This window comes from Chiroxiphia lanceolata, chromosome 3 (genome assembly GCF_009829145.1).
Source record: "Chiroxiphia lanceolata isolate bChiLan1 chromosome 3, bChiLan1.pri, whole genome shotgun sequence".
NCBI classification, from domain to species: Eukaryota; Metazoa; Chordata; class Aves; order Passeriformes; family Pipridae; genus Chiroxiphia; species Chiroxiphia lanceolata.
In genome coordinates, this window is record NC_045639.1 from 82146464 (window position 1) to 82169810 (window position 23347).

The following is a 23347-nucleotide window of genomic DNA, read 5'->3' on the forward strand; positions in this document are numbered from 1 at the left end:
TTGAGGGATCCTGAAGGAGGATGTCACTAAATTCTAGCATTTTATTGATAGATGGGTCAGCTTACCAAGGCACTTAGAGCAGCTCAGGAGCATTATGTGTTAAAGAGCTGGAAACAGTAATGATGTCTTCAAGGAGACAAATGGACACATATACAGGAGCCTGCAAAGCCAGAGCATAATAATAGAATCAGTGACTTGACTAAGATAAAGTACGTGGTGGACGAAAAGGAAGAGGGTTGTTAAGTTCTCTTCTTTTTATTGTCAGTTGAAAATGAGTCTGGAATGGATCTTTTGGTGAAGAAGTCAGTAATGCCTCCAGTGAGAAACATACAATTTGCCTTCCCTCAGAACTGGAAGTCCATCATTCAGTTGCAATGTCAGTAAAGAGAGCGGTGTGCTCTAAATCTCCGTTCTTAAATCATAGGTCTGTGTTCTGGGGGTGGTGGCTGATGACAAATGGTGGAGCTTGAAAGCTCTTGCTTCTTAAGGAAGAAAACGCTAGGTTTGTGTTATAGGAAAGCTAGAATGGGCAGAAATATGACATGGGGAAACAGGTCACATCACTGTCTGTCCAGAGGCGGGGATAGACCTGAAGGGAAGTATAACAGATAAAATGGACCAACTACCCTTTTGGTAGGCTGGTGCTGTTGCCACTGACGTACACCAGCACAGTTCTGACTGGCCATAAAGAGGACAAAAGTATTTCCATCATCTCTAAGTTGCTTGCTGCTTTGACCAGTAAAAAAGATCAGTTGTGTGAATATTCGTTTGTAATAGCTCCACTGCTTTTGAATTAAGCAAGCTGTTCTATGCATGGGAGTGTGAGGAGGTATCTCAGCCTATGCATTTTATAGAACTTCTGAGACAAGATTTGGAATACTCCTGTGGGAAGAAGAAAGAGAAGGTCAAAAAGGTGTATAAGCATTAACACAACCTACTGAAATAAGGAAACAATTTAGCCTTCAACAGAAAGCTGTTATGCCTTGGCGTGAAACCTGGCAACCATTTAGTAAGATGTGGAAAAACTTGCAGGAATCTGAAGATACTGTAGATGAGTGAGATCACAGGGAGTGTTGGGTGGGCAGAATGTGATTGCTGTTTGGACTTTTGCCAGGGTTTCTGGTTAATATTTCTTTATCTGTCTCCCAGTAGCTTGACAAGTAAAATGGGAAGTGATTCTGCCTTATGGAAAAAGAAAATTTAAAAAATTATTCCCATATCACGAATGTAAATTATAAAAGCATGGTATATAGAGAAAGAGACTATTTTAAAACACCAGTTCCCAGCCTTCTTTATTTTTGTGAGCTGTGGCATTGTGAAGTGATGAAACATCAGGGAGCTGTATTTCTGCTGTTGCTTTTAGTGAGCTTGAGTTTTATAAGGAAAATAGAAGAAAAAAGTAAGTATTAAGCACCTTGGCTACATGGAAAATTGTGTTGCCTGCAGACTTGTACAAATGAAGATGTTATTTTAATCTTACTGACTATTTTGGCTGCTCAGTCCACTTCCAAGTTCTTCCAGAATGCCTGGCATTTCTAAAAATGATCCTGAAAATTACTGAACATTGTACTGGTCAGTTAGTCTCACTTTCTGTGACTGGTACCACTGACCCTAGTTCAATAATTATATGCTGCATAGTTCAGTTGAGATAGAAGATTTTCTACCTGTTGATGTTCCAGTCTTTGATAACTTTTTCTATTTTCATATGTCCCACCAAATAAAAAAAAAAGGCTATTATTGAGTAATGGGGGGTAACTAGCTAACATATTTCTTTCTAACTCACCAGAGAGCTTGCTGCTTACCCTTTATTTCATGTTTTCATACAAAGCCTGTTCCATTTATCAATTGCCAGATTTTCAGAAATTAAATTCTAGAACTGTCTTGTTTTCCTCTTTGTTAACCTCATTGAGTTTTCTGCACTGTTGAGTTTCCATGTTACTTTCTAATTTCTATTGGATACGAATTTACTTTGTTTCGTATAATTTTGGAACAGACAGCCCTGTAGTTCTTACTGCTTTTCACTGGTTAGAAACTAACTTTTAGTGCTTACAGTTGCCTACTTGTATTTACCTCTTTTCAGGTAAGGTGGAAAAACTGAGGCTGGGAGGATAACAACAGGGCTTTATATTCTACTTTGAAATGAAGTAGAATCAACTTTCCTTCTTAAATTAAAAGAAAAAAGGTCTGCTGAACATACAGAAACCTTCATATTTCAGTTTGGATTCTCTGCTTCCACAGAAAGGAAATGCATTTTCAGCTATATTTTTATAGAGCGGTAGCTGGTGACTGGTTAAATTAATCAGAAGTGTCTATTCTGCATGATTATCCTAGGGATATATTCCATTAAGCGAATACTTTTTCTATTTTAAGATGAGATGTAGAATATGACTAAATACTGTCTGTAAAACTTACTGTATTTTGTAAGCTTTTACTCACCTCTTCTACTGTGTATTTCCTACATATTTTTGCCCTCTCATGTAGTGTTCTTTCTAAAATCTGGATTTAATCCTGGCACTAGTGAAGGAGATTAAGAAATTTTTCAGTTTGAAATATTAAACCTAGAGTTCTGTGAGAAGAAATTCAAGAACAAATAAAAATAAATCCACGTGACATCTCACATAGCTAGTAAATCCTCAGGGACTGAAATTTAAACACACAAGTAAATACTAATTTCAAGTAAAGTTTTCTCTGCTCAAGTGTTGATGCTAATGGAGAACCGGAATTTGAGAAGTAGTCCACTGCTCCAACAGTGTCCCGAGGCTCTGAACTCTTCTAGGAGACAGGATTCTGGTGAGGCCAAAATTTGATAAGATTTGAAACAAAAGGGAATTTTGATGTGTGTGAATAAGAATGGTGAGCTTATGTGGCTTAATGATTAGACCAATTTTGAAAGAGCTGCTGAGTCTACTGAGTAGAATATTACCGTTTTTTAAGCCACTTCTGTGTGAGGAGTTTGGAAGGAGACTGTTCTGTCACTTACCTGGTATTTGGATCATCTTCTGAGGCCTCTAGCATTCAACAAGGTTGTATCCACAACACCAAATTTAGATGAAACAGAGCTCCAATTCCACCTGGAAATTATTGTGTTCCTGGAATTTAGTTAAAATGAACTGTCAGAAGTGAGACACTGTTTACATATTTTTAAGTATAGCTCAGTAGCTGAAGAGACCCTTGGTGACAGTTATTAACTAATCATTTTATTTCAGCCTTTCCTGCAAAGGCAAAGCATGTATTCCTGATACAAAACCATGAAGAAGTCAAGTGGGGCTCTTTTCAACAGTACTGATAGTGGTTAAAGTACCAACACTTATTACAGTGCAGTACACTCACTGTTGAATTACACTCCTTTCCCAACTCTATGTTCAGATAAGTTACAATGCAGCTGAATACCTGATTAAATCTTTGAAAATAATTCTCAGAAGAACCCATAATATTTTTTACAACAAGGTGATCATCTTGAAGAAGATGCAAGTCACAGAAAAAAAAATTTCACATAAAGACATTATCTTAATTTCACATGCTGCTCTGCTTATGCAGAAGTGACTTGCCAGTCCGTTTTTAGCCATTCCAATAAAAATTGCCAGTGCTTTGGATTACCTGGTGTTTGCATTCAAATGAACAAATACTGAGTGTTTTTGAAAGTTAGGCAATCATTTAGGGTGTCCATCTGAAGACTTAGGAGCTTGTTTCTCATCTCGTAAGCTTAAAAATGCTAGTGATGGTCCCTTAGTAGATATAGCTTTTAATTAGTTTGTGAGGTATTACAGAAATGCACCTGAAGCATTTGTGGTGATAGCTCAACATTGGAGGCAAGGACCCAAACCTATTGAAGTTAATATAAAAACTCTCCTTGGCTTCAGTGGTGCAGAACTGGCCTGCAAATGAATAAACCAGCCAGCTGGATATATTTTAGAGAAATAATTATTGTAGACTCTCTGAAAGTTCCTCATTAACATTATTGCATGTGAACTTTGCAAGCAAATGCTTGAAGCTAATCTCTGATAGCTGTTTGTTAGACAAGTGAAGTAATAACTGTGGCTTCTGGTTCATGCAGGGAGTTTTCTGCTGGATTTTTTGTCCTTTCTTTCTTCAGTCAGTATAAATGATTTAAAGGCTTCACTCCACTAGATGGGGAGAAGATGCTTATAGGGTAGTTCTTGCTTATACTTTGCAGTTATTGATATAATGTAATATTTCTACACTTGGGTGAGTATAGATTTTGAATAAAAGAATTTAATTAACACAATAAATGTTCCTCATAAGGGGAAAATTCTCTATTTTTATTTCATTAATGCTTCATGCTTACAGCAGTTAACTAATTTAATTTTACTCCTGGTGTTCAAGGTCTGTGCTTTTCTTTCCTCCTGTCTTTCAGTCTTTCTGTCTTTTAAACAGGCTTTGTTTGTGTTTTATAGTTGGGAAGAGAAAATCAGCGAGACATAAAAGAAAGGGAAAAGTGCAAAGCATTTTTTTTCTTTAGTTGGACTTTGTGTAATACACAGTGGACATGTATCTATGACTGTGCATAAAATGTATGTAAGGTGAAAAAATGAGATTTTTTGAATGATCTCTGAGATTTAAAGACTACAAATCCTGTTTTAAAAAGTAAGCTAAGGGAAAAATGAGTTATTTTAAATAATTAAAGGTAGGTAGGATCAGTCATATTATAAAAGCAATCTTTACACATACCAACAACCATGCTCATTTAATTTGACTTACTAAGGAAATTGAGGGTTTGGGGGATCAAAATCCCTTTTGAGATTTATTTTGTTTGTTTATTTGTGTGTGCAGTACAATAGGATTTTGCATAAAATGGTTTAATTCAGAATACGAAGTGAATGAAATGATGTGGCAAATGTTCAAAATGAATAAAAATATCTGTTCATATTGTCAAGCAGTAAGGGTTTTAGTGTGAGAAGTCCAGGAGAATGATTGTTTTTAAAGTTTGAGGCAAATGATTTTTCAGTTTTCTTTCTTTCATTTACTTGATACAGTTGTATTAAATAAAGGTTTTCATGCAGAAATGTTAAGTGCCTGGTTTCAGTCGTTGGTAGTTCTCAATATTTATCTTATAAAGCTGGTAAAATTTTTAACAACTTCAGGTTATTTCAGTCAGACTTTAAGGTCATGCTGTGATCCTCAGCTTTGGATCTTGCATATTTCTAACTTGTTCTTGATTATCATCTTTCTGCATTTCTACTGATTTATGCTGTTTTTCATTCATTGAACTTTGTGAAGTGCTAAATTATCTTTTTTTTATCATGCAGATAATTTACCATGTTTCAACAGCATATTTTTTTAGTGGCCTTGCCCTAAGGAAGAAGTTTTAAACAGTATTTTGGAAGTTGTAGAGCAGACCAATATGCTATAATAATTATACTTCAAGAATCCAGAATGATACCTTAAGGGAGCTCCAGTGCAAACTTTGTTCATATATACTTGTCCTTGATGGTAAGATTGGATTAAAAAAATAAGAAAAAGAATTGAAAGAATACGGAAAATTGATTCTCCTTGAAGATTATTAATGTTTTCTAAAAAGAAGATCAAAATTAACATAAAAATCTCATTGTTAAAGAAATCATGATAGCTTTGTTTTGAATAATAAGATCTTTATCAGTACAAGAAAAATTCTCATAATAATAAGACCTAATTCTTGTTTTCATCTGAAACCAGAAAGTATTCAAGGGCAGGAAAACAGACAAAGAAAAAGAAGGGGGGAAAAAAGAAGCTTGAAGAGAATAATATAGATTGCGTGGAACCACCAGCTGAAGGACAGACACATACTATATTGAAATATAGAGAAAAGAGGTTGCAAAGGAGCAGGCAAGGAGAAGAGAAGGCGAGTCAACCAAAACTACAAGATAATGTTTAATTCATAAGTATTTTCTGTGCAGTATTTGACTACAGTATCTTTCAAGTGAATGATGGAAGTTGGTATATAAAAGGAAACTTAGTCAGCAAAATGAAGAGGGAATGTGAAACTTGCACTCAAAAAGAGTGGAAAAAGTCCAGCTTTTAGGTTTTACAAAACATCTGAACTGTTTGTCTTCAAGGATGCCTTAATTACTAATCTTTGTTAATTAGCTGGTTCACTTCAGAAATGCTGCAACCAAAATATATTCACAGAGTCATTGAGGTCAGAAGTGACCTCTTGATATCGTCTAGTCCAATCTCCTGCTAAAGCACAAGTCAGCTAGAGCAGGTTGTCTGGGACCATATCCAGCTGGGTTTTAAATATCTCCAAGGATGGAGACTCCACAACCGCCCTGGGACACCTGTGCCAGTGTTCTACCATCTTTACAGTCAAAAAGTGTTCGGAAGGAATTTCATGCTCTCCAATTTGTGCTTATTGCCCCTTGTCCTGTTAGTGGGCACTACTGAGAAGAGTCTGGCTCTCTCACCTTCACTCCCTCCCATCAGATATTTTTACACATTGATATGATCCTCCTGGACCTTTTCCAGGCCTAACAGTCTGAGCTATCAACCTCTCCTCATATGAAAGATGCTCCTTCCCATCCCTTAGTCATCTTCATGGCCTCTTGTTAGCCCATTCTTAGCCCTTATCTTGCTTCAGTAAGTCCATATCTTTCCTGTACTAGCACTCCAGATGTGACCTTGCGAGTGCTGAGTTGAGGTGAAGGATCACATCCTTCAACTTGCTAGCAGCACTTTTCATGATACGGATGTATGTCCACTTTAAGTGTTCCATTACCCAGTCCTCCTTCACCAAGGGTAAGTCTTCTTCTTACAGATTTGCCTACTGGTCTCAGGGCCCTTGGATTCCTGCAGGCTGATCATATCAGTAAAGGCTGAGGCAGAGAGGGCATTGACCTTTCATTGTCCTTTGTCAGCAGGGCCTCTGGCAATGTGCAGGCTAATACTGTACTACTTACTGCTTGTGTCTCATTGAGAATCTGGAAAGAACTGCCTGCTGGCTCACTTGGTTCTCATCTTCTGCTGAAATAGTTTCTGTTCATGGTGATGGCTGTTGTTGCAGTTAATTGTTTAATTAGGGTGAGTAGGGACGCGAAGAAGCCGTTTCTACAGTGTAGGCTTGACTGTACCTGTTAGATGTCACTCAGGATTTCTTCAGTGATGGTTAGGTTGGGAGTGCAAATACTGGTTCAAAAGTAGTCTCTAAATAATCGCATTATCCCAGTCCAATGAGACGAACAGTCCCTAAGTGTCCCATACATGTGTGCAGTTAATGTCTTTGACTGGTACCAGTGTTTTAACATCTATTTCATTTTGAAATGGGTCTCATTTCAGCCGGTTATCCAGGGTGCTGCCAAAGCCCATGTGTGAGATGTGATAAATGAGTACAACTTGCCTCAAAATCCATTTGTTTTTTTTTTCCTTTTCAGAGTATGATGGGTGGCCTACTTTTGTGCGTATGAAATATTATTTTCCTGTTCTTTTGTGACATTATGGGTCTTGTAAACTGTTGCATTGTCTTTTGGAATAAGTGGCATTATTAGGATGGATATTAATTATTTTCAGGCTGCTGATACATCATCTCTGCATGATCTATATTTGTCTTTTGAATGTTCCTCTTCTCTAGCTAATTATAGGTGGTCTTGAGGGAATCAGCCTCCTAAGTTAAATAGACTAGTGTAACACACAGAGTGTTTCTGAAGTGTGTTCAGATGATTCACGTCACCTTCTTGCACTTTCGCAACCAGGTTTTTTTGCAGTTCTGTGGTGAGCACACACTAATGCTGCTACCTACTCTCCTATTTGGGAGCACGGTTCCCAAATCCCCTTGGTCTGAAAACATGTAAATTCCTTTCTCTTCTGTTTCCAGGCTTGTGGAGCAAACTTGTTATTTTGTTTCTGCTTTAAGAAATGTAATTTTTTTGTGTCTTTTTGCTGTCAGTTAATATTTTTCCTCTGTTCTATCCATTGCATTTTTTTAAAAAACAGTTTAAGCTCTTCAGCAGATTCTTTGATTACTGTTACATCAGTTATCTGAAACTGAGAAGGGGAAGAGCTTTTTTTTCTGGTTGCCTATTTTGCTTATCTAAAAAAGTCTCCATCTTTTTTCCTTTCTTTCTCTTCCCTCCACCTGCCAGCCCTTGAAAATTGGAAACATGAGAGGTCTTGTCTGAGCATTGGATTAAGAGCCAGGAAATCCTTACTCTTTCTTTCCATGACTCACTGTGTGTGTGTCCTTGGGCAATCTGTTAATAGTAACAGATAAAAGCTGTGCATGGCTTTTGGCTGAAAAATTAAAAGCACGGTGCATGATCCAAGGAGATTATTTCAAATTTAAATCAAAGCATGGCAAAAGTGGACAGGAAAGAAAGGCTGCAGAAGATGACTACTGGGGGAACAGTTTGTTTATGAGCTGCATAAAATGGCTGTGAAGGGAGATGACTGTTGCTTACAGTAATTTCTTTCTTGTTGAATCCTTTGATTCCATCACATTGCAGGCATATGCTGAGGTAGTAGATGCACACACATCCCTCAGTTTCAGAGCAGGTATGTTCTTATTTAAAAAGTAGATAAATAAGAGTGATGGAAGAGGAGAGGGTGCACTGTTCGATAGGTAAACCTACACTGTTCAGTACATAAACCTGTAAATCATAGCACTCTGAGGGTTTTCTTGGAAGATTGGTTTGGTAATTGTGTTTAAATGTGTGTAAATGCCTGAGGTTTTTCTGTTTGCTTGCTTTACTTTTTTCACATTTCACATCTTTAAGGATGTGAACTCTTCCTCACAGTTTAGTACAAGTAACGGTAATCTTTGGAGAGAGTAAAGGTTTGGGGTTTCTAGACAGTGTTACTTGGAGGCCTGGGAAGACAAATGGAATCATTTACCCATATTTCCCATGATAAATCAGACATGAAAATAACTTACAAAAGCAACAGAATACAATATAATAGGGAAAGCTGCCTGCTGTACTGCTTATGTGACTTTTATGTACAAGGCTGAATACCGTGAAAAGCTCTTTATAGAACATGCTACTTTAGAGTGTATTTGCAGACGTTTTAATACCATATTCATTCAGTGTTCTTTCACATGACGTTGCCTATACATGTATTTTGACTATTTTAATGCATTAGCTCCCATTGCTGTGGTGTTGAGGGCTGCAGTTTTATATTCAGCAGCAACCTATTTAATCTGGTTTGAACCCTTCCATCTTGTTCAGAGAGCCCATGAAACCTTGTCACTTCTACTTCTTTGGCATTATCCAGTGACGATGCCGCTGTGCCAACACAGTGAGGAGGATGTTTGCAAGACATTTTGCTTACTGCTTAACCTTCCACCAAAGAAATGCATACTTCTGTGGTGAAATATGTTAGTGAAGGCTACTAAGGTTCTTGTATAATCTTTGGTATTTTATTTGGTGAGGAAAAAAGGTTGTGCTTGGAATGAGTGTTTGGACTTGAATTATTAAATACGTATGTATTTTTTTTCCTGTTTTTGAATAGTCATGGTTTATTGAGAAGAAATATATTAGGGTTCTGAGATTCAGAATCTTCTGGTGATGCTATGGTATGCAAAAGGTCATTGTTTCAAAAGGTCAGTGCTGCCCCTGCAGTGGAGGTTGCTGTCCTGATACCAGAGAGTGTGGTCAGTCTGACCTCTGCTTGAGAGTGTTAACTTGCATTTCCCACTGTTGCTGCTCTTTTAACATGCTGGGATAGGAATCTGATGAAAAGACTCTTTCAGAAAGGGTTTAACTCTGTATCCTGTGCTGTCAGATGTTTGTCTTAGCCTTTGTGATCAGTTTTTTACCCTATAGACTTGCAGTATTTTTTGTAGTTTATAGCTAGGACCACATGGAATTCTTGTGTTTCATTAAATTTAGTCCCCTGCTATCACAGATGCCATATATCATCAATTAGACAAGTTCCAACTTAAAATCTCTTTGGTTCTTTGTACAGCCCTTCCTTTTGGAAGGCCAATTCGTTTTCTTACGGTGCCTTCAGAAATTACCATTAATTGATGTATTCATCAAAATTTTCCAGTTCTGCCCTGATAGAGAGTAAGTATTTAAAATTGTCTGATGCCTGTCAGGAGCACCCATAAGCCATTTATTAGTCTAGATTTGACTCCCATAAGCACTTCACCACATGAATAATTGCCTCCGTTGGACAATAGAGCTGTTCCAACGTGTGTATGGAATCAATGATACAGGCCTAAGTTCAGCTTCTGAATAACCATGTTCTTGTTGATGAAATCATTAGAATCAAAAGGACATGTGAATTTGTCTCAGGTCAAAATTGTTTTCTTCAGTATTATTTTCAAGGAGATAATTCTCTGTCATCAGTCATTTTAAAACCTTTCTTACTGTCTTGCTAATTTAATAGACTTTTCTCTCATGGGTGACTGCTGACAAGAAATGCTTGGAAAGGATGCAACTTAAATGTACTGAAGTCAAAGTTAATTGTATTAAACCTTCTTAAAATGCAAGAATCATATAATACCAGGAAAAAAACCCATCTAGCATGCAGAAATTACATTACTACATTTCTTCCATGAGTTGTTCTACAGGCAAGCTTTTCCATAGGGAAAGACATAAGAGACTTCAATATAGTCTAGACAACCATTTTAGTTTCTTATGAGATCCTCAGTCTAACTTTTGACTTTTGAGATTCAACCGTGCTGAGAATTCCCAGAGCCGAGGACTCGTGCTGCCCATGGAGAGTCTTCCCAGTATTTCCGTAGTTAAATTTTATTAATTTTGTACATCATGTCCTACTCTTATAAGACACCGTCTGGAGTATGGCAATAAACAAAGTAATAATAAACCTCATACATCTTGCAACACCTACTCCCCTTTAAGTCTTGGCTTTTAAAAGTCTTTGCTTCATTTACTTTTACTTTGTAGGAAATTAATAGTATAGCTTGATGCAAAGAGGTTTAACTTGCAGGATTCGTGTTTGAGCACAGTCTGCTTTCAAAAAAAAAGCCACTTGAGAGATTTTATCTTCAATTATCTTATTGTTGAGGGAAAAGTATTCTAAAAATGGTAAATATTGTATTTTCTTATGAAGCTTCAAGGTCAAGAATTGTTCTTTTTACCAAGAAAACATCTGTCTTCATGAGTTTGAGCCTTGAAATGGATGGTTTCAGCTTTTGTTCTGGTTGCAGCTGGCAAAATAATGTATTCAGTCCCTAGAAATAAAAATCAGTTTGACCTAGTAATGGTTGTAGGGATCTTAGAGGCCAAAAATACCTGATATAATTTAGGAGCTCAGATCTTACCAAGAGTGGCCTTAAACTCCGACAACCTTTAGAGGCTTTGAAAATGTTTTATTACCCAACCAGTATTATTGAATGCCTGGCCTTTTAATAGGTATCATGAGATTGTACAAGAATGGCATGACCTGGGACCAAAGGGCCACCCTGCTCAGACTCTGTCCCCCTGGGCATGAGTCATAGGAAGCAAAGACATTTTCCTAAATATCTCTTAGTTGCTGTGACTTTACGTTTTCTTCTGTTTGTCTCTCTATTTCACAGGATACAAATGAATGCCTTATATAAATTATTTTTTTCCTTCATCTTCTTGGTTAGCGCTTTTATTACAGCCATATCATCTTCTAAACACCTGTTCCTGTTTTAACTCAATTCTAATCTCTTGCCAAAAGTAGAGCTCTGGTAGGAATGCAGTAGTCCCAATAAAGTGTTAAAAATAAAATAGTAGTTGATACTTAAATACCCATTTATATACACAAACAAATTAATCCTCATACCTCATGCAGGGATGTATTTATTCTCATTCCAGTTTTAACTACCAGGAAGCAAAGAGAATTTAGGCAGCTAATTTTTCAAACTTGCTTTTTTTCCATAAAGTTTTCAAAAGATAACCTAATAAAGACATATCTTCAGCCTATCTAGTTTCAAAATGTTACTTAACAGTGCCACATTCTCGTTTAATCTCCTCTACCTCATTTTTTCGAGTTCTGGTACATTTGGCTGTTTGGGCCATATGAATTGCATGTAAATGTGAGCATATAACCAAATACCTCTGATTAGAAAATATCATTTATTTCTGTTCTCTAATTTGTCCTATTTGTTCTATAATTCTATATCATGCTCACTCTGCCTTCTCCCCACATCTTACTGTTATTTCAAATCATATGTCAGGTAGTGTTTGGGTTTGGCATACTGAGAAATGGATATGCACACAGGAGATGGCCATGTCTTACACTGTGGCAATATTGCATACATGACAAGATATCCCAGCAGTTTCAACATGACATCACAGTGTTCTCTGCTCATGTAACATTTGCTAAGGGAGACTCTTACAAACCCAATTTACACCTGTGTACTGGTTTCTGTGATATAACTAACTATAAACATTGCAGGAAATGAAGATGATAGACCATTTCTTAGCTTTCAGGGTTTGGTAGATTTTCTTTTTATGTATAAATCTAATGATTTAAAGACAAAAGCAAAATTAAAATGCAATTTCTCCTTCCAGGTGATCAACAAGTAGAGTATTAACTGGAGGTGGTTGACTTGTTTCTTCACAGCCTCTTTGTTTGTAAAGCACCTTACCACAGTAGTTTTAATATAGCTTTTCCTGACAGTCAGTATGAAGACAGAGCAGGTGACCTTTGGTGCTGCTCTATAATTTCTCATGTCAGTTTTACCTGTCTTTTGGGGTTTTATATAGCATTTTGGTGTAAGAGATGAGAAGGTTGTCTTATGACTGGCCTCATACAGACTCTGAACAGGTACCTAAATTTGGACAAAGAGAAAAAGACCAATTTTCATTTAATTAAAATTCAAAGATGCATTGACCTACAACATTAATATCTAATGTCTCTAGTGTCTTGCCAGTGCTGAATCCTGCAGGTAACTATATTGCTATTACAGTGAGAGTTATGGAGAGTGTGAGGGAAACCCAAATAATTTTTTTAGTTGATGCTTGTGTGATAGCCTTGATAATGCATCACACTAGTTACATCTGTTTTATTTAGTGCAAATGCTTGCACTAAAAACTTCAGTTTTTAGCAAGATATACTGCGTTCTCCTCTTTTTTTCTTATGTTTCCAGTTCAATTCCTTATTCTCTTTAGTTTTCTACCATTTCTGCTTCTAAAATTGAAATAATCTTAGCCTGCTGTTTTTTCCTATAAAGGGCAGAGGAGCTGGGGGGAGAAAAAAGACAAGAAACACAAGCAAGAAACTGGTATCTCCAGCTGGGCTCTGAAGGGGATTCTGGCTTGCAGATTTTATCTGATGCTGCAACTGGGAAACAAAAAACTATTTCTGTAGTAATATTGCTTTTCCTGGAGAAACTGTGAGAAAGACTGCATGGTGACTTTATCTCCTACTGTAGTATACATGACATAGTACAGGCTGCCGGTAAATCCTGTGTTGTGTGGGTTTAAGGGAGAAGGATTGATTGGAGTGAGAAGAAAATGTTAGGGGTAGTGGTTAAAAATAGGAGAAAGAAGATTATAGTTACTGTGGTGAATGGTTCAGTAATAGGGAATAATAGAGAAAATGTTAGTTTATGATGAAGGGATCATTTGAGCTGGAAAACTAAGCTGGTAATAGAAGACTATATTATTCATTTTTCTGTTTTGGATGATGCAGCACTTAAAAGTCACCTTTGTGTTTTAAAGTGTGCTATAGTACTTCATGGCTAAAGAGGCAGGAGAAGGAGAGGAAAGGAGACATTTGCCAGCTTAGAATCCAGCTGTGTGTGTTACTGTGTAATAAAGACCTAAAACCAGTGCTTCTCTTTCACTTATGTTAGCACTTCCCTCTATTTAAGGAGTAATAAGATTGAAATACAGTAACAGGATATTTTGGTGAGATAGGATTCTTCATAAATTATGTTGCAGAGAATACCACCAACGAGCATCTAATTGAGAGCAACAGCCAAGCAAATGACCAGAACATTACACATCTGGATGAGCCAACATCTAATCAAAGACATAAGTCTTTACTCTTATCTCACACCTGACATGCACCATTCTTTATCAGTTTACTTTTGAGAGAGATGATTCACTGTTAGGGAGAGATTTTGTTGCCACTTAGCCGACCCTATTTATTCCCTCTGGAATTAGGTACAATTCATTTGCTTCATGGTCAAGAAAATTTCTCTGTTCAGACCTGTGGTGATGCATCCCCTCTCATCCCTTTCTTTTTTAAGACACCAGACTATATATAGTGCCCTTGTTCAGGGCTTTATTCATTCCTTTCTTCTTTATTGCTGAAATACGACAAGAGGTATAATTGCTGAATACCACAGCAGTAGCAGTGTGTCATATTTCTTTTCCTGGGAAAGATACAACAGTATTATTGATGCTGGTCAGTTGAAACAGATTCCCAAGAGTGCAGAGTAATCTAGTGGTATGAGGACTGCAAAAACCCAGTGAAAGCTTAAACTGATGTTACTTCCAGGAAATCAGCCTGAAGCAAATCCTGCTGTGACAGTAGGAGTGTGTGTGAGTGTGAAATGGCCCACTGGAGTGCAGGTCTTCTAAAGGGTGGCAGACTCACCCTTCTCTAATTCAGCCTTGTGCCACACCTTTTGGCAAGGCTGAGAAGTTTTTAGAAGCTGCATCCTATGTTTCCCTTTGGGCTGCCAAGCATTAATTTCTTTACATGTCTCTAGCTTTAGAATACAGCCAGCATGCTGTAAATTGACACGAAAGCTTTCAGAGCCTTGTTTAGTTTTAGCTTGTTGTGTATTTCCCAGTTGCCCATGCATGTATGCACTTAAAGAAATGTCTTTTCTATAGCAGTTTAAAACCACTTGAACCACTTGATGCAGGAACATATGTGATACTCCAATTGCCTGATTAGTTTGAAGTTTGGCTTGGTAATTACTACAGTAAAACCCAAACATCGTCTGGTTGACTAAGACAACCCTGATTTCCATGGAATTTGTAGCCCGATTTGCTTTGTATCAGTAGTTGCAATGCAACATTAATACCAAGTTACATCCCCCACAATTTTTTACATTCAAGAGAGAAAGTGTATGTAGGACTAACAAAGATGAATAATACTACTTTTTCTGTGCTTGTCATAATGATGGGGACCACAAGAAGTAACATCTGCAGTGGAAATAAAAATAGTACAGGCTAATGAGGAAGGCTTGGCAGAAAACAAAATAAAGCCATGAAGTTCTGATACTTCTAGATGTAAAGAAATGAAAGATTAATAGCCATCTTATCCTGAAAGAAAACCAACCCAAAAAACTTTTTACTTTTTTTTTCACACAAAGAACTACTTGATCTAAAATTTAAAAAAAATGGTGGTTTTCATATAAAATAAAAACATGCAGAGATTTATATTCTACTGTTTTTGCAAGCTGCTTATGGTTTTCCCTCTAAAGCGTTGGCAAGCTTCAGCACGCAACTGTTATGTTAGGAAAAAGATAGTTTGCAGTACACATGCACAACCTGGGTCTTCAGAGGAATCTCTTACTTTTTCCCATTTATCTCTGTCAAATTTCAAATCTAGTTTCGTTCTTATAAGAAATTAATACTTTTAGGAAGGATTACTTGAAAGAATGAGTGCTGATTTATAGACTGGTTTATTTCATAAATCCTGAAGTGACATTACCAGATTGAGAAATCATATTTAAAAGAATAAGTCCTTGCTTTGGTTGCAATTAATTTTACTAGCAATTGAATGAAAGGACTCTAATTCTCTTCCTGCTTGGTCATTTTGGTTATATTTATTATTTTCTCTAGCTTGGATAGAAGAATAAAGTAATTTATTAGAGTGATATTCTAAACAGTTTCTTCCACGTTGAAGATTGGGAAGCTGACAGGTGGACAGTGCTTTTCACACTGTACAGTAGAGGACTTGTCTTTCCCCAGCCTTCCCCAAATTCCCTGGGGAATTTGACTCTTCAGATGATAGGTCTGCTGAAGCCAGGTTCTCCCCAACTTTGGTTGCCACCTGTGTTCCTCTGCTTCTGTGGTAGTGTAGCACTGACCAAAAATATATCTCCTCTAAGACCTTAAAGCTGTTTGAAGCAACTTGTCTTTGAGATGTGAAATTCCATGCAGATATATATGCTAAAGAATGACCTTGACCTTCTGTGAGTGAGGTAAGAGTCCTTCAAAAAATGTCTTCTCCTCCACACCCAAATCTGAGCCCTGTAGGCATTAGTGGGCTGCATTGCAAAGCTGCCATTCCACATGCCTTTATTCCTCAGTGGAATTTGCGGGGTATTTGCTTGTCAGGATAACACAGTTCCACAACATGTGCTTCTGTTGATTTCATTATTGCCATCACCACATAGTCCTGTACAGCACAGTGCTGCTGTGTTTGGCTGAGAAAATATTCTGGATGCATTTTAGTTTCTGTTTCCATTGAAATTCAAGCATACTAGTGATAGTCATGAAGGCTTTTATACTGAAGTATACTTTCTTATTTGATTAAATATTTGAAACTCAGGTTGTCCAAATATATATGTTCAGTCAATCTGAAGTATTTTAGTATTGTTTTAATAACCTTTTCAAGGGACTCGTGTTCACAGAATCACAGAATTAATTGGCTTGGAAAAGACCTCTGAGATCATTGAGTCCAACCTATGACTGAACACCACTGTGTCAACTAGACCATGGCACTAAGTGCCATGGCCAGCCTTTCCTTAAATACCTCCAGGGAGGGTGCCACCACCACCTCCCTGAGCAGCCCATTCCAATATCTTATCAACCTTACTTTGAAGAAATTCCTCCTAATGTCCGACCTAAACCTCCCCTGGTGAAGCTTAAGAATGTCCTCTTGTCCTTTCACTGGTTGCCTGGGAGAAGAGACCGACCTCCCCTTGGCTACAACTTCCTTTCAGGTAGTTGTAAAGAGCAATGAGGTCACCCCTGAGCCTCCTATTCTCCAGGCTAAACACCTCCAGGTCCCTCAGCTGCTCCTCATAGCACATGTGCTCCAGAACCCTCACCAGCTTTCTTACCCTTCGCTGGACATGTTCCAGCACCTCAGTGTCTTTCTTGTAGTGACAGCCCAGAACTGGGCACAGCACTTGAGGTGTGGCCTCACCAGCGCTGAGTACAGAAGGACAATCACTTCCCTAGTCCTGCTGGCCACACTATTCCTGATACGGGCCAGGATGACATTGGCCTTCAGTCGCATTTCTGTTTGAATTAGTAGTAATTAAATTAATTTAATAGTAAACTATTTAAGACTTAACCAGCCTAGTGATATGAAGTTCTGTTGCTATGAGCACAGGCTGATGGTTCCTTGGTTTGCTTAGTCCAAAAATGCCAAGGAAGGGTAATTACATAAAACACTTTTTCATGTTCTGTTGCATACTCAAAACCAGGCTTCTCAGTGCATGGCATTTAAAGCATCTTAGGAAACTTTCCCTATCCGAGAGAACCCCAAACAATTATTTTTGACATGTCATGATAAGTGGCTGCCGTTGATTGACTGTGGAGGGGATATAAGAGCAGCCAAGTCTACTTACATGATCTCTGTGCCACAGGGGAAACAGGCACCCAGTGACCTAAGGTACAGCTATTATCCCAAGATCTTAGAGTACAGAAAAAAAAAATTAAACATCAGCATAACAGAGGACAACTTTGCCATTGGAATATAGCCAGGGAGTTTGCAGACTACCAGGAGGCTCTCTTAGGGCAAGTATATACTACACGGTCAGATGATTGATGGATTCAATGATCTTGGAGTTCTTTTCCAACCTTAATAATTCTGCGATTCTGTCTCTGGCTCTGCTCATTCTTCAAGTAGTGAATACACTGCCTTCCTCTCCAATTTCCTCTAAAAATGCCTTTGCTTTCTCACAAAGCAGCCCCAGAGATCTAGGGGTAATATGCAACGGCTTGGTAACGTTCAAGTCTGGAAAAGACAGCTGCTTTTTTATGGGTCTGTGGATTCAGTGGGAGCAAGTGTAAATATAGCAGTTAATGTTCTCTCACGTCTCTGCTCATCTAATGCCATCTGCTTTGTGTCCATTCATTCACACTGGTACCAAAATGTATTTCTGGAACAGGTTATTTGTGCATCAGCAGACTTGATCCCAGATTGTTGGGTGAGAATAAATATGTGAACTGTACTGTATGGTTAGGCAGGTGAACTTCTAAGATTTAATGTGGCTGTTTATAATCAGCCATTGCCAATAGTTGCTAATCCACAGGGTAATGGTAAGAATCTGCTTCTGGTGCGGGTGCAGGAATGGGAGGAGCACTGTTGCTCCTTAGGGAAGACCTTATTCCTCTAACTCCTCCATCCCTTTTTGAGCAACTGTGGCAACACCAAACTTTGAGAAGAGTTTGTCAGAAGTCAAATATTTGTAGATCTGGAACCTACATGTGGTGCAGATGCTTTAATTCCTCCGATTCGCTGATCTATCTTTATGTTACGGACATGAGAAATGTGTGAGGCAGGGTTATGGCCACCTCTGTCTGTTTATGCACATTGTTCCTCTTATGGTATCGTGCTTTACTAAATATGGCGATAGGGGATATGTAGGATCAGTTATATTCACACAAACATGTTTATATCTGATTCTTTTTTCAAGGTATTCTGTGTACAGGGTATCTTGATTGCACTATAATTTGCAACAACATAAGCAGTTGTACCAGCTATAATTATTAAGGCTTAAACCATAACACTTAGCACTAGCCATAGCTTTTATGGCTATACAAATCTGTATGTGAATTAGACTGGTCTGAGTCTTTGAGTATATGTTATCTTCCAAATCCAGCTATATATGTGGAAAAAAACACTATTCTCAGCTTTTCACTCTTTTCCACCAGAGATTAGTCTCTCCCCTGTTATCTGCCAGTGGAATTGTTAATGCAAGCCCTCTCTTTCTTGTTTCCAGGGTAAATAAATTCAGTTAGTGCAGACCAGAGTTTAGCATATCAGTCTGATTTCACCAGACACTAGGCAGAAAGCTTGAAATTATGTTTTGTGAGGAGAGAGGAACAGTAACTTGTATTACAGGGACACCATGGGCCTGTGAGAGTAATGTCATCCTGCACAACTGGATCTAGGAGCAGAGGTCTGCCTACAGCTGTCTGTGCCTTTTTGGGCAGGTTATTCTCTTCCTATGCACATGGATGGCATGGCATTGCTTGGTTACCTGTCAGCCTTGAATGGAAATAGATACAGCATTTGATGTTGATTGTAGGCTGTAGCCGTATTGATGCGTAATCAACATTTCCTCTGCTGTCATTCCATCACTCCTGATTTCACACTAGCACATGTGCAGGATTAAAGCATGGGTATCTGTTTATGTACAGATTGATTGTGTGTTGCAGTAGATGTGATTTGAGACAGCCATGTAAGTTGTGTTCTTCTAAAATACAATGTAGCTTTATGAACTGTGTGTGGTAGTGTTTAAAAATTAATCTAATGTTCAAAGACAACAGTAGAATGTCTTTTATACATTTAAACTTCGGTTTTGAGCTTGGTGATGGGGTTTTATTCTTTGTTGTGCAATAAAAAAGAGAAACCAGAGCAGTCATATTTCAAGAAGCATTCATAGATTTAGTAGGTTCAGTTTCTTCTGCTGAAACCAAAGCATACGTAACTACTTTCAACCCACTATTTTCCTTTATAATTATTCCAGGAGTAAACAGAAGTACAATTCCCTCTCTGAAGAAAAATTCTCTACCTTCTACATACTTTTGTTTAGCTCTTAGGAGAGACATGCATTGTCTTCAAGAGACACACACAGGGATTTTTATGCACCGTTCACTTGGTCTCCTTTAAAGGAAATAAAAACTTAAGAACACTTTAAAAGCTTGTGTTATAACATGGGAATGCAACTTTTGGCATATGAGTTATTTCCTGTTTTGTGGAAGTAAGAATCTGGCTTCTTTTCTGGTTCTTGCAGCTGATTCAATGATTGAACTGTGTTGCTTAGCTGAGAAAATTTTCTACTAGTGCTGTGTTTCCTGTGCCATCAGATCCACAAGACATGGCACACACTGAATTTGCAGATTGCATTTCTTTAAAGTACATTGTTTTGCCTCCTCTGTCACGCTCCTGCTTCTCTTACAGCAGTCATCTGCTCTGCCTGCTCACCCAGTGTTACCACTTGGGTAGAAGAGATTTCTTTTCACCAGCTTCTGCCATGTGGAACCACCTTCTTTTATCCCCTGAGTTCATTAGATCTCCATAGTTTTTAAAATATTTTCTGAAATTACAACTGTTTTCTTTCACCTTTTACTCCTCTGTGTTTGGACATATTTCACTAGACCAGGTTGCCCAAAGCCCCATCCAACCTGACTTGAACACTTCCAGTGATGGGGCATTCCATCTTTGAGCAACCTGTGCCAATGTCTTACCACCTTCACCAAAAAAAGTGTTTCCTTATGTCTAAATCAACACTTGATGAAATAAAGTATTATTAGAAGGTTTCACAAAGACAGAAACCTATAACCCCATGGCTACCTTCTTCCTATTGAGGAAAGACTATTGCCAGCCTCTGGTTTTGTAGCTTATATTAAAAGAGTTTTCACCAGCACAGCGCTGTTGTTTCACTTATCTCTTTCACTTATACATTTGTGTATAAATACAAAAATGTCACAGTCTCAGAATGGCTGAGGCTGGAGGACAGCTCTGGAGGCTGCCCCATCCAACCACACTGCACAGGCAGAGTCAGCCAGAACTGGATGCCCCGGGCTGTTTGCACTTGAGTTTGAAATATGCAAAAGACAGATGAAGATTGCACAACTCATCTGGACAACCTGTTGAGAAGTTTGATTGCTTAAGTACACTCTCTCTCAGGATGCTTTTCTCAATCCTCAGTACCATTCCTATGTACCCTGATGTACTCTGGGGTATGCTTAACAGTTAGACATTTTGCACTTACCCATTCACTGCCCAGAGAAGCTGTGGATGCCTCATCCCTGGAAGTGTTCAAGATCAGGCTGAATGGGGCTTTGAGTAACTTGGTCTAGTAGAAGGTTCCCTGCCCATGACAGCGAGGGATTAGAGCTAGATAATCTTTAAGGTCTCTTCCAACCCTAGCCATTTTGTGATTCCATGATTTTCCTGGAAAAGCTAAGAGAGCACAGCTTCTAAAACTGAACATCACAACATGGATTTTTTAATTTGTCCTGACTCTGAGAGATTTTAACAAAGTTGCTGCTGCTTTATTGTTTACCGAAGAAATGATTTTGTAAGATATATCATTCATATGTCTGGTGCTTTGGTGCTCCCTCTGTATTGTTACCTCTAAAAATACTTGAAAATGTGGAGTTTATGTTTGTTCATTATCCAGAGGTCTTAGCGGCTTCTGGCTCTGTGGAAAACTAATGGGGTAGAGGGCTGAGATAGACTTGATACTCTGTGATAAAGTAAGATTAAAATCTTCAGAAATAATTGAGAGGAAATGAAAAAACAATGTCTCCTATCATAGAAGTATGGATCGTAGAGTGCATAAATCATTCTTAACAGTGGATTAATACTAGCTACCCTGAGTGCTTTAAGAAGGGGACAATGTGCTGAGGTAAGGTCAATAAAAAAACTGATTAGAGAACTGACTTTGTTTCTGAATTTAGTGATAAACCTTAGTTTGTAGATGAGATAACTGTTTGGCACATTATTTTTCTTTCAAAGTGCTCTAGTAGCAGTGAAATACTGGATTTGCAGACTTTGCTGAACTCATTGCTACTAGAGCTGGAAGAGGTCAGTAGTTGTCTGTCTTGCACAGAAAATATCCTGAAAGATGGAGAACTGGGGGAAAACCACTTAGTCCCACTTTCCCAACCTCTTTTATTATGTAGAAGATACAGTTTATTGCTGTTCAGAGATGCAACTGCATCTACAGTAACAGTATAATAAAGAAATATTTTATGTGCTTCATATTGAACTTTTGATTAGGTGAAAGTGGTTTGATTTCAGTTGATTTTGGTCTCAAATATTTTCATGGGTTGCAGAGGTTTGTTAAGCAGCATATGATTTCCACGTATTATCTGGTTTTTGTTGTTGGCTATGTCAACTGAAGAAGTGATCTAATGTGCTCTTTTCATTCACATCAGTAGTAAATATAAATTGAGACAGTAATAAATGATTCTTTTTGTTATTTTTCAATTTATTGGGCAGTCAGAGAACCTGGCAGTCTAGGGAAACATTATGTTGCAAATAATCCTCTCAAAGGAGAGAAAAAGTGTGTTTCATGCATTATAAAATATAGCAAGTAGTCAAGTTAAACAAATATATTCACTCCAATGGTACCTCAAAGCTGTGTAGCAAAGGTGTCTGCAACCTCAGGTAGAAAATCTGCTTAAAATTTTGAATCTTGTGTATTGAAATGGTTATTGTTTATCTTGATCTTTCTTTTTCTTCCTTGCAGTGCAAGGACAAATCTCTTACCTTGTTAAAGTCAATATAAGTTTAGTTTTTTACTTAATTGGTGCCAGGATTTCATCCCTAGCGTGTATGATTCTTCCACATAGGTAAAATTTTACATTTGCTATTAATTATGAATCTGCCTCTATTCATCTGAGCAACTATATCATAAGAAAGGTGGGAAGCATATTGATTTTCATTTTATGTCTTTGATGGTGGGGGTCTTTAGCATGGTGGGTAAATTTCCCTACATGATGAGTAGTCCCTAGCTTTTACGACATCGCTTAGCTGAGCTGACAAAAATGTTTTTGATGTTGCAGCTTACTGTTGGGAAATGCTGATGGAGCTGAATGAAAACACTCAGTGGAAATATGTCAGTGAGATGAGATTTTCATGGGAAAGCAGGCAGACTTTCACCCTGGCCAGCCAGCTGTTTGCTGGCCAGCATTGCCTATAGACGTTTCTGAAAATGTGTATTCCACCTGAATCATAAGAATGGTTTGGGTCGGAAGGGACCTTAAAGACCAAATAGTTCCAACTCCCCTGACATGGGTAGAGACACCTTCCACTAGATCAGGTTGCTCAAAGCCCTGTCCAGCCTGCTCTTGAACACTTCCAGAGATGGAGCATCCACAGCTTCTCTGGGCAACCTGTGCTGGTGTCTCACCACTCTCACAATAAAGAATTTCTTTCTTATATTTAATCTAAGACATGAATTTTAGTGCCAGTTTGGAAACAGAAAAGAATTATTTGGAAATGGGGAAGCTTTAAGGGATCTCAGTTTTGTTATCTGTACAAAGCCTTCCATGTAGTAACATCGAAGCTTTCTAATAGGTTATTGCTGTTAGTGTTGGAGTAGCAAAAGAGTATTCAGGAATTGAGATTGCATGGGGTTTTTTTCTATTCTTAACCAAGAATTGTTATTTTCATGTCCCATTTATGCCTTGTGGACATGTTATTTAGACATGGGCCTTTGTACGACTGATTCTCTGAGAAGCCTCTTAGCTATGTTAAAAATGCTTTATTTTTTTTCACTCTCTGAAACATACTTTGGCAATAGGATTCAAAATGAATGTTTTAACTC

General features: G+C 38.0%; 1 protein-coding gene across 5 annotated transcripts in view; it reads left to right on the forward strand.

Annotated features, from left to right (window-relative positions):
- Positions 1-23347, forward strand: part of UBE3D (ubiquitin protein ligase E3D) — an 84869-nt gene that overhangs the window by 59218 nt on the left and 2304 nt on the right. For 2 of the 5 annotated variants that reach the window (XM_032681228.1, XM_032681234.1), the window contains one exon: positions 5268-5425. The exons of the other annotated variants lie outside the window; for them this stretch is intronic. In XM_032681228.1, coding sequence (XP_032537119.1) covers positions 5268-5330 — 63 coding nt within the window. In that variant the 3' untranslated portion in view covers positions 5331-5425. Of the gene's footprint in view, positions 1-5267; positions 5426-23347 lie in introns of those variants that run through there. 5 annotated transcript variants of the gene reach the window in all.